The 17,953-nt window shown below is 38.2% G+C and overlaps 1 protein-coding gene and 1 non-coding gene across 3 annotated transcripts in view; one reads left to right on the plus strand and one right to left on the minus strand.

Annotated features, from left to right (window-relative positions):
• The first annotated feature begins 3,436 nt into the window (after nt 1-3,436).
• Nucleotides 3,437-3,629, plus strand: LOC112056715 (U2 spliceosomal RNA). Its single transcript, XR_002887615.2, has one exon. It is a non-coding gene; the product is annotated as a U2 spliceosomal RNA (small nuclear RNA).
• Nucleotides 3,630-5,531: 1,902 nt separating this feature from the next.
• Nucleotides 5,532-17,953, minus strand: part of LOC112056402 (uncharacterized) — a 43,769-nt gene continuing 31,347 nt past the window's right edge. Inside the window, exons 2-14 of one of the 2 annotated variants that reach the window (XM_052889300.1) lie at nt 17,458-17,558; nt 16,380-16,525; nt 15,714-15,852; nt 14,873-14,986; nt 14,495-14,546; nt 13,527-13,672; nt 12,733-12,833; nt 11,754-11,899; nt 10,231-10,361; nt 8,875-8,969; nt 8,146-8,346; nt 7,438-7,665; nt 5,532-5,877 (exon numbers count right to left, since the gene is read on the minus strand). In XM_052889300.1, the coding sequence (XP_052745260.1) occupies nt 5,725-5,877; nt 7,438-7,665; nt 8,146-8,346; nt 8,875-8,969; nt 10,231-10,361; nt 11,754-11,899; nt 12,733-12,833; nt 13,527-13,672; nt 14,495-14,546; nt 14,873-14,986; nt 15,714-15,852; nt 16,380-16,525; nt 17,458-17,545 (1,740 nt within the window). In that variant the 5' untranslated portion in view covers nt 17,546-17,558 and the 3' untranslated portion in view covers nt 5,532-5,724. The remainder of the gene's footprint in view (nt 5,878-7,437; nt 7,666-8,145; nt 8,347-8,874; nt 8,970-10,230; nt 10,362-11,753; nt 11,900-12,732; nt 12,834-13,526; nt 13,673-14,494; nt 14,547-14,872; nt 14,987-15,713; nt 15,853-16,379; nt 16,526-17,457; nt 17,559-17,953) is intronic. The other variant, XM_052889301.1, reaches the window with a different exon arrangement.

The raw sequence follows: 17,953 nt of genomic DNA on the forward strand, positions 1-17,953 counted from the left end.
TTCCTACATTTACAAAATATTTTTAATTCTTCAACGATTCTGCACCACACTTGTGTACAATATTTCTCAATTTTTTGTATGGAAATGAAAAAGTATTGTTTTTCGAGTTGTACCATTTTGGTTATGATTTCGGAAAAAGAATCTTAGTAAAACAATATTATTGTTTTTCTATCTGGAAATTATGTATTTGTACTCAATTTAATATAAATTTCCTTTTTTATTTCAATAATTTGACTTATTTTGTGCAACAATCAAACAGAAAATAATTCAGAATTTTTGTATTGCGTATCTTGGTTTTAGTATCAATGGCAATTATTTCTTGAATATTTTTTTTTTTTAATAATTATAACTTCTAAGTAATACAGAACGCGGGACGTTCTGAGTTTATATTTAAGAGATTAATTTGCGACTCTCAACATGAGATTGTTAACTTTATAATTGTCAGTGAGATGTTACTACATCTAGAATGCACAGCGCACATCGTCTCGCTTTAGATGTTACGATAATCATGAATGAGATAAGATAGCTATCTGTAATCTGTCGGTCAGTTACCTAGCAACAATGTTAATTCGTTTTGTGTTAATCTTAGAGATGAATCATTTGAATATTTAAATAGTTATTTTTGCGTTTATAGACTTGCTGATATGGCCGAGTAAAAGTAACTTTTCCGAGCAAGTGAGATAAAAATATATTTTTGTACAGATAATACTGTTATGTATTGTTCATGGAAGTTAAAGAGCTGAATTAAAATTTGATTATGACATGAAAATTCTTAGTAATTAGGGATGTTTTTTCTTCCTTTTTAAATAATATTATTGAGAAATACTTACTAAATAATAAGCCGACTAGTCGGCGCTCTTTGCCGATAGTGGACCTTACCGACTAGTCGGCTAGTTGGCGCATTTCTAGTTTACTTGCATTGAGTGAGGACACAGTACACGGTGTGCTTATTACAGCTCACTCTAGATCTTGTCTATTGACATTTGTGACGTCACGATACGCGGTTGCATAACTCCCTAAAACGGCCGACTTTTTAATTGGCGGCAAATTGTCATTATCAGATTATTTTGTGGCATTGTTTTGGTATGTCAAAAATCGATTAAAATTAAAAAAAACATGCATGTAAATGTACTCCTTCTTACAATGTAATTAGTGTGGACTTGCGTTGCTTAGCAACCAACCGACAGATTACAGATGAGTTGTTGTAAACTCGATGTTGTGTTTTTGTATTAAATTTGAACGTCTCACTGTACATCTAAATTATTTTTACTTGACGCCTCAACACAACTACACTCGTGCTTATGTAGTGTCTATGAATTGACGCCAGATGTCTTCTACAGACGCCAAGTGAAGCCTGAATAGAAACATATTTTTCATTGCCACCTACCCACCTACACGCGTATCTATAAAATACGTCACACTTTCATTAGATTTTTATATATTTCTTTAAGAAATCTTTTAAAAACGTTCAAGTTCAAGTACCTACCTAGGTACCTAATTATATTTATAAACAAACTGAGTACCTATCATAAGCCCATAAAAGTTGAGTCCTTTTGATGATTTTAATACGTTAATACCCAAGGCATGAGACATCTAGCCATGTTATAAGTTGCATATCTATTCTCTTTCTACAAACAGTAACGCTTACAAAAGTAAAAAATGTACTGAGTGGCACATATGTTTAATAAGTTGATCACATGACCTATTAATAACTAATGTCATTCCCTTACATTGTGAGTGTTTGTGGAAATAAAATCTTTAGGTGACATGGCTAGAGGACCCTATTATGTAACTCGGTGTACCATTCAAATAATAAGTCACTACATCATAATTTCGTTATTATGATCATTTAACATAGTTATTTCAACGAAATGATCTTTGATATGTCATTTTACATCAAATTGCAGTGATCTGCTCATTTTACATCTAACATGATTATTTCAACGAAATCACGTAAATTACGGTTTTTCGTTGAAATAATCTTACCACTTGCTACTACCACTTCTATATTACTGCCGTCTGCCACTTTACGTAAAATAACGATAATTATGTTATTTCGTTGAAAAATCGACGTTAGATGATTGCATAAACGAAAATATGATGAAAAATATTGTAGTGACTCGTTGTTTGAATGGTCCCTGCTGGTCACCTTCCTTCCCTTCTCTCAACTACAGGGCAATATTTATTATTTTTCTGTTCAGGCTACATATAATGCGATATAATTATAAGCTCTCTTTTAATGGTTTTATTTTTTATAATCAATATTACGACGTATCCCGTATGTATGTAAGAGCAGATCCACTAAACTGGGCCGTGTGAGGGCCTTACGTGTAACGCGCGGCCGAGGCCGGGCGCGGAGCTTGTATAGCGGGCGTGGTAACCCGGAGACTGCCTTGTTGGAGATGATCCACACATTTTGGTAAAATAATATAAAAGCAAAATATATGTGTTTTTATTACGAGTCGCATGTTTTATTTTGTTGACTACCTTAATAATATTACCCCTTCTGACGCCACTCCAAGATAAATAGTCTAGAAATATCGAGATAATTGATTATCTGTCTCTAACAGAAAATTATTTCGTTATCACTTGTCGCCCATTTTAGGTCAGAAACATAGACTAAGGTCTGCAATGCTACCGTGGTCTGATTTTAATTGATTAAAACATCATAGACATCTTTAGGAGTTAAATAAACTAAAATACTTAGTACCTAATTAATTGTTAACAATTATGAAGAAATAAAAGGCTTTTTTTTATTTATTTATTTATTTAGGCATCTTTAAAAATTAATTGAGGTATAGGCTAACTTTTAAAATCACTATGTTTGCATGTCGAATCAGTAAGTTTCTACCATCAAGTTATATTATGTACTCGAGAAGCAGTACCAATCAAATAGGTAGCGACAAAAACAAGGGGTGGAAAGTATTTGCCGCAGCCTGCATCGCTGAAACGATTGAAAATTAATAACCCAATAGTGTAAATAATACTGTTTTTTGCGACCAAAACCTAAGCGCCATTTATTTGCATTTTCGCATTTCGGTAAGCGAGCAAGACTAGTGCGGCGATATAGCCTCAGCTGAACGGAACACAGTAGTGATAAGTTGTCTTCTCTAGCACGTAGTAACTCAATTGTCTGAATATAATAATAGTTGATCAATGATAAGATCATGAAAATTGGTATGCGCATTGTAAAAAAGGCTTTTGGATATTCAGATCAAGGAACATATTTACTCAGGATTCAGATTGTAATCAGAGACAGTAATAATTATACAGAACAGAGTAATAAAGTCAATAATCTATCATAGATGGCGCTACTTTAGTTTTTTGTTAATGTGTAGTACACTAGGTGGCGCTTTAATGTTTATGCTGAGTTATGTATTGCGGTAAGAAAATCTTTTCGCGACGCATGACTACCCTATGATGACTTGATACTGTTATCGCTTCTCGGCCTTTTGGCTAAGATCAAAGTGTAGTATCTGTTCTTTTCAGCTTAATATCTGAAAGTTCCCGCAATGCGGGACCAGTATATTAAACTGATTTTTGTAAACTGACGGGATGTTCGGGGCTCGCTCCACTCTCGTCACGGGTCGGCCCGGCATTGCAGTGCCGCCGGGATCGGCCCACAGAATTCACTTATTACTCATTAATAGTTAAATACTATAAATTTTTAATGATCAATACATTTAAAAGCAAAGAAAAAACAGTGTTTTGTTTTTCTGTATTCTGTCTGAGTAAAAAAGTATATCCATATTTCATGACAATACAATGGAATGAAATTTCCTTCATCTTTCATCATTTTATTAAAATGGTTTTATATCATTAAAAAAGCTGAAAAATAAAACTTATTAAATTCGATCAATAGGAGCAGAGCACGAGCAGTGAAGGGAAATGTTGGGATAACGGGAGAAGTTACTCCATTTTTACAGCGATACTACTGTAAGGGCTGGATTAAAGAGGTCTAAGGTTCCTGTTCCCGTAGGAACTAGAATATGGGGTTATAGTGACACACAATTATTTATATTAAGGTTTTCTATTGGACATTTGGTAAAAAAGTATTTAAAAATCGGTTCAATAATTCTACTGATTATATAACGACACTTTACCTGTTTATAATATTTGTATAGATAAATACTAGAATATTCAGAAGTTCTTGAACTATTTCTGTGTGTGTCCACATTGTCGTTGCAAAATAAAACACAAAGTTATTAATAAAAATATAATAAAATTTGTACACTTAACTTGACAAAGCATTTGCTCTTACCGAGTACAATATTATTAATGGCACAGTTTTTGTTAGTGCTCTAAGATATAATATATTTGTTTTATATAAAATAGACTAGTTAATAACCATTAAAGATCGGGAATTCCTTGTATTTATTTGAGAGCGTTACCTATATCAATTCATCCAATATTTAATGTCTCAATTACTCAACACCAAAAGTGCCGGATTCAACACCAAGAGGTCGTGGATTCGATATCCGCCTGATTGGACGTGAACGAGAAATATTTAAAAGATATTGCAAACAAAAAAAATCCTTCTTCTATGTGGAAAATACGACAATATTTCAGCGGGCAGGGATCGAACTTGGGACCTTAGTAAAGAGCGATATACACATATTGATGAAGTTTGAAATTAATTTTTTCATGTTATTTAAACTAGCCTAAATTATGTATTCATACATTTTGAATTATAATAACATTATGAGAATTCTTTGTTTTTAATTAAATAATTATTTCTAGCGAAGTCTGACTTAAAGTAAGTTATTAGTTATACTGCCCTGAGTTTTATTTGTTGATTTACTTAATTCCATAAAACGTTTTAATTGTAGAATAAAATTAGTTAGGTTAGATACAAAATTGTTATATACCTTTCTATTCATCATTATTTTTTTATTTAAAAAAAAGGTATGTAAAATACAAATTTTAATGTGAATTTAAAAATCAAGGGACTTCGTTTATCGTTCGGTAGTATGCTATCAATAGATGGCGCTACTAGTACAAAAGTTTTTATCTTAACCAGAAAAAAGTTGTTTTTTTGTAATTATAATGATAAAAAATGCAAGTGTAAGTAAATTATACATCCAACACAAATTTTTGACGAGATTACACAAAGAAAACACATCAAGTTGTGTTTATTAGAAAAATTAACACAGATGCAGCAAATTCTAAATTTTATAATAAATTATACTCATGGCGGCATATTATTATTATACAGGATGTTATTAAATTAATATAATGTTTTTAATTCGACTTCTGTTTAAGTAGGTATTTTTTTAAATCGATAAATCATAAGAGTCAATATCAGTCAGTATACAGAATGCTTTAAAATCAAAAATTAAAGAGTATCGTAATAGTATGAATCACATGTCATTCGAAATCTGAACTTTTATTTATCCTGTGCCTGTTTACAGGTTGTTCTATATACCTACAGATACAGAGTGTTCCAAAATCAAGAACTACCTATTTGAAATTTGAACTTGTACTTTTATGTATCTTGTACCTGTGTACAGGTTCCAAAATCGACAAATTTACATTTTTTGAAATCTGAACTTGTACTTATGCATCCTGTGCCAGTGTACAGGATGTTCTGTATACAGAGTGTTCCAAAATCGGCAACTTTACATTTTTTAAAATCTGAACTTATATTTTGTATCCTGTGCTTGTGTACAGGATGTTCTGTATACAGAGTGTTCCGAAATTGACAAGTATATTAGAATGGTGCGTCTACATGATGACGCAGGGCATGGCACAGCACAGCGGCAGACAGATGGGCACAGCAGTCTTCTTCTCCGAGTGCTTCTCCTTGCTGCGCGAGCCTGACTCGTACTCGTACATGCCGCGGCCTGAGGCGTACGCGCCGCCGCCTTGCATCATCGCCTGGAACACAACAATTAGGGTTAATTTTATAAAACGAACGAAATAAATTTTATAAAACATTAATAAAACACGAGTGAATTTTATAAAACGAATGAAATGAATTTTATAAAACATTAATAAAACACGAGTGAATTTTATAAAACGAATGAAGTGAATTTTATAAAACCAACGAGGTGAATTTTATAAAATTAACGAAGTGAAGTTTATAAAACGAATGAAGTGAATTTTATAAAACCAACGAGGTGAATTTTATAAAATTAACGAAGTGAAGTTTATAAAACGAACGAAGTAAATTTTATAAAACCAACGGAGTGAATTTTATAAAACGAACGAAGTGATTTTTTTAACACCGACGAAGTGAATTTTATAAAACCAACGAAGTAAATTTTATAAAACGAACTAAGTAAATTTTATAAAACCAGCGAAGTGAATTTTATTAAACCAACGAAGTGAATTTTATAAAACGAACTAAGTAAATTTTATAAAACCAGCGAAGTGAATTTTATTAAACCAACGAAGTGAATTTTATAAAATGAACAAAGCTAATTTTATAAAACGAACGAAGTGAATTTTAAAATAGAGACATTTAATATCAAGTTATGTAGAGTTTCATACTCTACTTTATCTAATGTCATGCAATAAAATAAGTATTATGAAAACTTTTGGACCATTACTATCGTATCTTACATGAATAACTTGAACTGTTTTACTCACATCCACGCTAGATCTAAATTTTTTGGCATATTAGTTAAATTATTATTAACATTTAGATGAGTAGAATTCTACTCACAGTGGATTCATCCAATCTATTACTTAGTGGAACACAGTAAATTATATGGAAAGAGTACACAACAGGCCCGCTACATTCTAGTTGTGTCTTTTTTGATAATACTAAGTAGAATACCACTCATAGCAGAATGGTATATTACGGTAGTACACGGTTTTTCTGCTACGTTCTTGCTATTGCCCATATAACGATGGCTTAAATAATAAGTAGAATTCTACTCACAGCGGATTGGTATCCTCCACCACTAGCGTCTAATGGTGTATCTTTCTAATCGTAAGACACATGTCCTGGTGGGTAGTACACTGCGGGTTCTGCTACGTACTTGTTGGCTATAGGCAGCGATTGTGTCTTTGTTTTAAGTAATTAGTAAAATACTACTTACAGCAGATGTATATTGGTAGTACACGGTTTTCCTGCTACAGTCTATAGGTAACTCCGATAGATAACAAGGACTTCATTAATGTAGTAGAATTCTACTCACAGCGGATTGCTATCCTCCACCGGCGACTACTGGTGTATCTTTCTTAGCCATAGACATATGTCCAAGTTGGTAGGCACATGTTCTGGTAGTACATAGCAGGTCCTGCTACATCCTTGCACCGTTTACATGCAGCGATAGCGTCTTTGTTATATAAGTAATTAGTAGAATACTACTCACAGCAGATTGGGGTAGTACACTGTTTTCCTGCTACGTTCTATAGGTAACGCCGATAGAAAGAATGAAAAGAAAGAAAAATGCGTTTATTTCGATAGGTAAGTAGAATAATACTCACAGCAGATTGGTATCCTCCACCACCAGCGACTACAGGTGTATCTTTCTTGGCGAAAGGCACATGTCCAGGTGGGTAGTACACCGCGGGTCCAGCTACGTTCTTGCTGCCAACGATTGGCAGTGATGACTTCTTAGTGGTGTCTTCCTTGGCTTGAGTGCTCTGGGTCAGACCCTCGTGGGTCACTTCCACCTTGCGACGAGTGATTCCGTCCGGTTGTGTGGGGAAACGCTGTAAATAAAATAAAATTTAAGGGAATTTGGAATGTTAAGTAATTTAATCGCCTACTTAAGATAAATAATTAAACCAATAGAAATGCGAATTTGTTAACTTTAACTAAGGTGACTAAGAAAATTATAACATCGAAAATGCTTTGCCGTACGCTGGCGTCTCCGTTTACCAACAAATGGTGACAGCCAGCGCTGACATATATTATTATCATCATCATCACCAGCCAATGGTGAATGGCTGGTGATTGGCAAATGCAATTTTTTTATTGTCAAAAAACACAATATAAAACTTAAGCTTACTTATCCCAATAACTATACAAATCATGTCCACGTGGGCTGGTTGCAAAGCTGTGTTAGCACAGCTCGTTCTATCGCCCGCAGTGAGACTCTGAGCCTTCTTAAGATGCCCATACTTAGCGACCAAGTTTCGGAACCTTCTGTCATTATACTATTTGAAATAAACTAATCATCTAATGTTTACCGCTTCAGGGAAGTCCGCGAGCAAGTCGTCCAGTTTCTTGGGTGGTTGCTGCGTGCCGCCCGAGGGTGTGGCGGGGCGCGGGAAGGGCGAGGGGGAGGGTGACAGGGTGCGGTGGGAGGGCGCGGGCGCGGGGGAGGGGAACCGCTGCGTCGAGTTCTGGGTAGAGTAGGTCGTTTCACTGTACTTGTAAGTTGATGGACCCTGAAGAGTGAACAATATAATTAGATTTTTTTTTTTATTCTTTACAAGTTAGCCCTTGACTACAATCTCGCCTGATGGTAAGTGATGATGCAGTCTAAGATGGAAGCGGACTAAATCGCTTGGCGTACGTCTTTGCCGGTAGGGTGGTAACTAACCACGGCCGAAGCCTCCCACCAGCCAGTCCTGGATTGATTAAAAAAATCTCAATGCCCAACAGGGGATCGAACCCAAGACCTCCGTTTTGTAAATCCACCGCGCATACCACTGCGCCACGGAGGCCGTCGAAAATAATATGATAAATACATGTGTTTTTTTTAATTGAATTTTAGTCATATTTTTTCTAACCATGTCTAATATTTCCGATTCTCCGTCAACTAAGTGAAAAGCTTTTGCTAGGAACGGATACCGTAAGTACCTCATTTTCAAAAAGTGTTCTTGCGGAACGTAAAATTAAGAAAAGTGCGCAAATTTTTCAGAAATCTCGAGGACTATTTTTGGACGTTTGGTACTATGACTATATTTACGTACATAAGGGCCGTGTCCATTGTGCGGGTCGCTAGGCGAGGCGGGCAGCAGCGTAGTGTTGGCGGGCTGAGGGTATAGCACGCGCTCGCTCGTCACCTCTGGAAATAATTAAGTCAAATTATCATTAATAAAAGTAATCTATACTAATATTATAAAGCTAAAGAGTTTTTTTGTTTGATTGAACGCTCTAATCTCAGGAACTACTGGTCCAATTTGAAAAATTCTTTCAGTGTTAGATAGCCCATTAATCGAGGAAGGCTATAGGCTATATATTATCCCCGTTTTCCTACGAGAACGGGAACCACGCGGGTAAAACCGCGCGGAGTCAGCTAGTAGATAATATATTTAAGTAACAAGCAGAAGATCCACATGATGGTAACTCAAAAACCATCGTGTATAAACAGAACAACATTTCATAGGGCATGTAAAATACGTATTATCTTACAAGGTATAGCAAGGAGACGTAGGCGTTAAGCCTCATGTGCTTGTAATTATATAGATAATAATGCCCGTTACACTGAAACGAATATTGGCGTGCACACTATTTAAAAAACAAGTAACAAAACGTAAATCAAAGTAAACAAGATTTAATATACAAACTCAATCATTGGTGGAAAAAAGACTGAAAATGATAATGATCATTTTTATTTTACTTATATTAAAAACTTTATTTTACATAGAATAATAAAACGATCGACATGAAAAAAATAAGATGAAAAATATAATAACCATAACTTTCACAAAAAAATAAATTTAGTAGCATTCTACTAAATGAGTACAGTAGAACCCGTTTAATACGATTTCGCAGGGACCCCAACTAAAAACGCGTCTTAGATGGGAAAGCGTATTAAACGGGGTAAGGGTGGAAGATAGTAATGTACCTACACATACATAGTTATAAAAAAATTAGTGTATTTGATGTAAAGACTACCTAACTATGCTATTTAAAGTAATCAGTTATTCGGGTATGACAAAAAGATTTTGATGCATTAGCAATTACGAAATTGTCAATTAAATTAAACAGTGCGTCTATAAAATTTTCTGTTTAAAATCGCATCATGTCAAGGGTCGTTTGCTGTCAGGGTCTTTTAGTTTTCTATGATATCCTGTTTTAATCTTGTCCTGCAACCTTGTTTAAGGACCATCATGATGTCCTGATCTATATTTTGTAATATCGTGTGACATGTAGGCGTATTAACGGGATGACGAATCGTATTAAGCGTTAGGAAATGTATGAAAACATGTCTCAAATCTTCTCAAGTTGTAAGGATTGGCGTAAAATGACGTATTATGCGATAAATCGTTTTAAGCGTGATCGTCTTAAGCGGGTTGTACTGTATTTGTAGCTTAGCTGCTTACCATCGGTGGCTTGTGTGCGGTAGTGCAGGCGCGTGTTGCAGTGCGAGCAGTACTGGCAACCGCCGGCGGGGGGCGCGGGGGGAGCGGCCACCAGCTTCACCGGCGTCGATGTGTTTGTTATCGATGTGCTGCTGGGAAATTATCTTTATTATTTAATTAATAAACGGGACCGCTTCCACTTCGTGCCCGTATCGGTGGGGACTTCCGGTTGCTGGGGCAGGGACGCGAGGGAGTTCTTGGTGGACATAGGTCGGCGCCTAAGGGACAAGAGCCACGATGTGCGCGCTGGCGAGTACTTGGCTCAAAGGTTGTCAATTGCTTTTCAAAGAGACAATGCCGCCAGTCTTTGGGCGAGGCGAAGGCATAGATCACTATGACTCTATGATTATATATTTTATAAAGTTATTGTAATAATTTAACAAATTGATAGTTTATTTTCTTCAATGACAAGTTAGGCCTTGACTACAATCTCACCCGATGAGTGATGCAGTCTAAGATGGAAGTAGAGTAGGCTTATTTGGTAGAGGTACAGACTATTCTACCATGCTTATCCATTTTACAGGCGAATGTGATTTTCAATTGAAGAGCTATTTTGTACCTGAAAGAGGGGAAAGAGGGAGAGATGTCGCTTGTGCGTGACCTAAATAGGTTGTTTTTATTTATTTTTTAGAGTAGGTACAATGAGGAACTTAAGCTAACTTAATCTAATAACTAAATAAATAATGCCCACACGGACTGGTGGCAAGAATACTGGCTGTTTGTACTTAATTTCAAGTACCTAATAGATTTTTTTATTGAAATTAACCGTTAATTTACCTACTTAATTTTATTTACATATAACAAATTTCATGCGATTCAAAACTCAATACCCTTAACTATTTAAAAGTAAAATAAAAGTGTCACAAAGTATTCAGTAGAATTCTACTAAATATTTTTTGTTATGAGAATATTTGTCATATTTAATTATGACCATTACAGCACAGTATGTAACATACATTGAAGGATGTAATGGTCACTCAATCTGGGTTTGATGGATTTTGATACCTAAATCACTTTTAATAAAACATATTAAACATAATTTTTAATTTAAAAAGAACATGAAAGTTTCTGTGTTATCTATATCAGCTATCTGTTTATACACTTTTATACCAAGGTGCTGGAATGGCGACCCCCCACCGAAAAACGCAGTGTTGTCGACTCCCCATTAGGTGGACCGAGGATATCAAGCGAGCTGCAGGGAGCCGCAGGATGCTGGCGGCTCGAGATCGTTTTGTTTGGAAGTCCATGCAAGAGGCCTATGTCCAGCAGTGGCTGTTAATCATGATGGTGATGATTGTAAGGTCCCTTATCCTTACTGTAATAGCAGTAAGTCACCGTCTCACCACTACACTAATATACATTATAATGGCCAGCAGCACACATCCGCCTTCTCTCGATACCAGAGACAGACTGCCCGCTTTCTCCCACTACCTGTGTATATACATATACACAAACACTACAATGATGATGATGAATACACTCACTCGTGCGACACGTGCTCGTTGTGCGTGTGTGTGTGCGTGTGCGAGTGCTCCGGGATGGGCACGGTGGTCGGGTCCTGGTCGGCTGGCACCTCGTATGTGTACGTCTTCACCGTGGTCGTGACTTTGTTCATGCCGGGCCGGGACAGCTGCGACACAACACACACATTTATAAATTAAACAAAAAAAGAAAATTGTGTGTCTATGTGTGCGTGCGTGTGTGTGTGGTGAAACCACACACAACATGTGCTATGATGCCTCAAAACCGATTTCGGCAACAGCGACGCTTCTGACTCCTCAAGTCTCGGTAAAGAACTCGGATGGATAGTTCTCTGGTGTGCTTTCCAGTGACTAATGTACCCCATTTTGGCCTTAAAAGTACGACTACATAGGGCACAAGTTAACACACCATCACAGTAATTGTATGGAATTGCGGCAGGTGGACAAAGCTTAAGATCATCTCGCATGCAACAGCATGTGCTACGCTAATGATGGATTCACCAGCGCTGGTCTTCCATGGAGTCAAGTGGTAAATATACATTGTTCAGCCGGCGATGGTGCGAGCTACACTTGGAGTGTCTCTGCGTGATGGAATCAGAAATGAGGAGATCCTGTCACTGACATAGCTCAGCGAGATGCAATGGGCAGGGCATATCGTTCAAAGAACTGATGTGTCTCAAGGTGTTGAAATGGCGAGTCCGCACTGGAAATAGCAGTGTTGGTTGACCCCCACTAGGTCGACCGAAGACATCAAGCGGGTTGGAGGAATGCTGACGGCTCTAAACCGGTGTTTAGAAGTCTATACAATAGTTTTATTTCCAGCAGTGGACGTCCATTTGTTGATAATGATTATGTTGATGATGATTTTTCGAAGGGAAAGTCCAAATCCAGGACATTCTCAATAATGGCTAGGTCAAGAGTACCCTAAACTGAGAACTTATATGAAAGGTATGTTGTATGTAGGTAGGTATGTGACACTCACCGTGCCGGTGTTGGACGGCTCGTGGTGGCAGTGCGCGCAGATGGTGGGCGGTACCGCCTGTGGGATGGCAGGTGACACCTGGGACGGCACCACTCGAGATTCTGAAACATTTTATGCTAATATTTATCTTTATACCCAGAAACGAGGATTCCACGCGTTCCTAGTGGGGATGCTAGAACAATGAGTAGCCGCCAGACGGCGCTTTAGTGGGGATGTTTAAGCAATGAGTAGCCACTAGATGGCGCTTTAGTGTGGATGTTTAAGCAATGAGTAGCCACTAGATGGCGCTTTAGTGGGGATGTTTAAGCAATGAGTAGCCACTAGATGGCGCTTTAGTGTGGATGTTTAAGCAATGAGTAGCCACTAGATGGCGCTTTAGTGTGGATGTTTAAGCAATGAGTAGCCACTAGATGGCGCTTTAGTGGGGATGTTTAAGCAATGAGTAGCCACTAGATGGCGCTTTAGTGTGGATGTTTAAGCAATGAGTAGCCACTAGATGGCGCTTTAGTGTGGATGTTTAAGCAATGAGTAGCCACTAGATGGCGCCTTAGTGAGGATGTTTAAGCAATGAGTAGCCACTAGATGGCGCTTTAGTGAGGATGTTTAAGCAATGAGTAGCCACTAGATGGCGCTTTAGTGGGGATGTTTAAGCAATGAGTAGCCACTAGATGGCGCTTTAATGGGGATGCTTGAACAATGAGTTGCCACTAGATGGCGCTTTAGTAGGATGCTTGCACAATGAGTAGCCGCCAGATGGCACTTTAGTGGGGATCTTTGAGTAATGAAATTGTTACCAGTTTTCTCCTCCCTGTAGACCTCTTGCCGGACCTCTGCCGCGCGTGTCACGGTGGGGGGCGGGCTGGAGCCCCAGGACGAGGACTCCACGCGCTCCTCGTGCTTGAGCGTCGAGTAGCCGCTAGATGGCGCTTTAGCGGGGATGCTGAAATAATGCAATAATAATAAATTATGATTGGAGAGAGAATACATTTTTTTTTTATTTTTTTTCAGATATTTTCACTGAAATTTTGCTGCTATGCATTAACGATTTAATGTTTCAGGCATCAGTTTTATTCTCATTTTCTCTAAAACTGTGAAAGTGTGTGTAAGTAGGTAAATAAAGAAAGTAACGTTTAGGTAATTTGATTTTTTATTTATATTTTGGACATCATTTATTTACTTACCTGACTTTATTGTGATATAAAATAACATACGGTATATTGTATGTATCTATGCCAGGTGATTTTTGTAATGATTTTTAATACTTTATTTTACGAGCAAATTCTAATTAGTATTCATTTGCTATACCTACTATAATAGGACTCTAAAGGTGATTACAAATATAAGAAAAGTAATGTCGAGCAAAGGTTATGATTCACAACACTTGTCAGGACAACATAATTAACAAATCAAACTGTAACCAAATTAAGACCCTAGAATGGCAGAGAATGACCTTGAGTGGAGTCACGTACTTGCGAACGATGTGTGTACCCTACACACATCGTTCGCAAGTACGAGAGTAAGTAAAGGCGCCTTTTACTGATATCAAACACTCCCCTTTTCCACTCAAGTCACTCTCCCCGACTATCCCAAGTAACCCATAAAGAATTACACAACAAGAGACGTGGACGACTCGAACGCCACGAGCACACTGAAGCCAACACGAGATCGAGCGACGTCATATCCGTCACAGACTACTATTTCCAACACTAAACGGCGATAACACTACCTACACTAAATGACCGTCAAGAACAGATGAACTTACCCTCTTCTGTAGTCAAACGAAGTGCTCTCAGCTGTGTCAGAGGTGTAGCCACCTAAAATGAAAAGTGTTTATTACATGAATGGAATACATTATTATAACAAAATTTTAATTACATTGTTTTTTCAATATTTTGTCCAAGTTTGTGAGGATGTAGGATTTAATCGATTTCTATTTCTATTCCAAACTTCACCCAAATCGCTTCAATAGCCGCAGCGTAAAGGAGGAACATACACACACACTCGCACGCACACACACACACACACAGACTTTCGCCTTTATAATTTATGTGTGCTTCCCATATTTCTACGGGAACAGGAACTACCCGGGTGAAACCGCGGGTCATCAGCTAGTAGATAGATAACAATAAAATATATTTACTCTTGTATAGCTGTCGCTCTTGGTCCTTCTGCAAGTCGTCGAGAAGGGAGTCCAATTCATCCACGTTCTGAGTCAGTTCCTTCGTCACCTTCGACGTTTTCACTTTCGAGTATCCTGAAGATTTAAACAGAAATTATTGCAAATCAGTTTTACGAAGATCTCCAACTTTTCAGTTATGTGCATTAAGAATTTAATCACGTGTCTTAAACGGTGAATACATCGTGAGGAAATCTGCGTAACTGAGAATTTTCTTAATTCTCTATGTGTGAAGTCTGCTAATCCGCATTGGGCTAGCGTGGTGGACTATTGGCCTAACCCCTCTCATTCTGAGAGGAGACTCGTGCTCAAGTTTCCATCTAGATGGAATGGTCCCTAGTTAGGATTTATCACCCGTCTGGTCTCGTCAGACGTCCTCTTCACAAATTATAATCATGCCTGAGCCTGAGAGAAGCCTAGTAACATCGGAGTGTGAGAGTGAGGAATGGATAGAACCTTTTGGGTTGTTTTTGTTTTTAATTTAAAGGTAATAATATAGTATAATGTCACTGTGGGTATGTATATCCGTAGTGTCACCTGGATCGAGGTGGCAGCTGAAAATCAGCGCCGCTTGGCCAAGTACTTTGCTTGGTTTATGCGGCACAATGCTGAGCTGTTACCTTTTTTCAAGGTCGTGCCAAACATGACGAAGTGGTTTTTGATGCTTCAACTACTTTAGTTTTGATTTTCAATTGTTTAAAATCAGGTGGTTGAAGCATCAGACACAACAATAGTGGTATTTAGGCATTCTGGTGTACGGCACAATTTTTTAAATAAATGTTTTTTTCTTTCTTTCTTTTTCTACCTGGAGTGGAGCTGGTGCTCTCATAGTTGTATGTCCTGGTGCCGCCGCCGATGGCCGGCAGCTCTCTCTCCTCGCGCTCGTAGTAGTATGAGCTGCTCTCTGATGCCTTCGGGATGCTCTTCGGTGGGATTGTGTACTCCTGAAACATTTGTCATAATATTTCAATAAGAAGATAAGTATATACAACATATACATCATCATATCAGCCGATGGACGTCCACTGCAGGACATAGGCCTTTTGTAAGGACTTCCAAACATCACGATACTGAGCCACCTGCATCCAGCGAATCCCTGCGACTCGCTTGATGTCGTCAGTCAACCTGGTGGGGGGGGTCGGACAACACTGCGCTTACTAGTGCCATTCCAGCACTTTGGGACCCCAACGTCCATCTGCTCTTCGAACTATGTGCCCCACCCATTGTCACTTCAGCTTCGCAACTCGTTGAGCTATGTCGGGGACTTTGGTTCTTCTGCGGATCTCCTCATTTCTGATTCGATCACGCAAAGATACTCCTAACATAGCTCGTTCCATCCATCGTCCCTAAATCGAAAAATGGTGTTTCCAAACGCACAACAATTTTAAAAGACCTATCCAACGACTAGTAGACGCCGCGCGGTTTTACCCGCGTGGTTTCCGTTCCGATAGCGAGAGAGTAAGTTACTAACCTCAACGGTATGCAGATCCTTCCTGTCGTACTTCCCGGAGGGGTGTTTCTCCTCTTTGTACTCGTAGTGGTACTCCCTCGCCCCTCCCCCTCTGCCCAGGGAGTCCAGCTTACTGCCCTTCGGTAGCAGTTCGGATTTTATCATATCTGTAAGTTCGAGACAATTGGTTAAAGAAGAATGTTCATTTTCTGTTTTAGAATTTACGAGTAAGTCAAAAGAAATATTTTTTCGTTCTACCCGCTTTCTACCTACAAAACGATATTCGGTGCGAAATCAACCACAGAGTGTTAAAATCACTGTAGGTAGAGTACTTTTCATGAAAGAAGTCCCGCGGCTAAAACCTGAACTAAAATTAACAGCGCCTTACACAAATGACAATAAGACCGTCATTACCAAATGAGCGCCATTAAGACATTAGGGTCGCATCTGCGGGACCATGACATTTTCTTTCATGGAAAGGGCACTCCTATTTCATTAGTATTTAAAGATTTGGCATACTCCACCGTATTTTTCATTTTATTAACTTCTGTAGGCCTATAGTATGCGCTAACATCATAGGTAACTCGTGAATCGTTCGTATCAACGCAAGAAAAGAGAGGGCGATATTTTCTAAAGTGCCGCTATTGCTCGACGTACAAGCGTGGTTCACGAAGAGAGATATATATAAGGCGATGGAGCGAGCTATGCATGGAGTTTCCCTGCGTGTTGGTCGACCCCCACTAGGTGGATCAAGTCGTGTACAAAACGAAATGGGGTATGGATTTTCATCCTCCTCCTAACAAGTTAGCCCGCTTCCATCTTAGATTGCATCATCACTTACCATCATATGAGATTGTAGTCAAGGGCTAACTTGTAAAGATTAAAAAAAAAATAAGGAGTTTCTCTGCGTTTTGGTCGACCCCCCACTAGATAGACCGAGGATATCAAGCGCAGGGAGCCGCTGGATGCTGGCGGCTCGCGACCGTTGTGCTTGGAGGTCCATGCAAGAGGCCTATGTCCAGCAGTGGGCGTCCACGTGATAAAGATGATGATGATGAAGCCATCGGAATTTGTCTCTAAAAAAAAAAAGAATACGTACCAAATTGTTCATCTGTGTAAGGCACATTGCCTCTGCTGCTGGAGTACTCTTTGTACTCCTTGTGTTTGCTGTACGATTTGGTTGCCATGGCTGTGCGTTATCTGGAACAAAAGAAAACACATACAGTGGCTTGCACAAGGTTTCAAACTAGGGTAGACTAAAATAATACACGAAAGAAAATTTAACTTTTTGTGAAAATTCTTTCTCAAAATGCCGCCCTCGGGAGGGGATCATTATCAAAGTCAAATTCAAATTCAAAAGATAATAGATATAATTTTATATTTTATTTTTATATTATGTTTAGGTTAGGTTAGTGACTAGTAATTTAAATATTGTATTTAGTTTTAAAGTTGATTACAGTAAAGTATGTTTCCCAATTCAAAATGTTTTTATTAGGAATTAGTAGTCTGGGACGGATATGACGTCGCTCGATCTCGTTGGCGCCAGGTGGCGCGAATTGTTTCCGTAAAGAGTAGGGAGTTAGAAAGGGGTAGTG

This window comes from Bicyclus anynana, chromosome 25 (assembly GCF_947172395.1).
Source record: "Bicyclus anynana chromosome 25, ilBicAnyn1.1, whole genome shotgun sequence".
In the NCBI taxonomy this organism is placed as follows: Eukaryota; Metazoa; Arthropoda; class Insecta; order Lepidoptera; family Nymphalidae; genus Bicyclus; species Bicyclus anynana.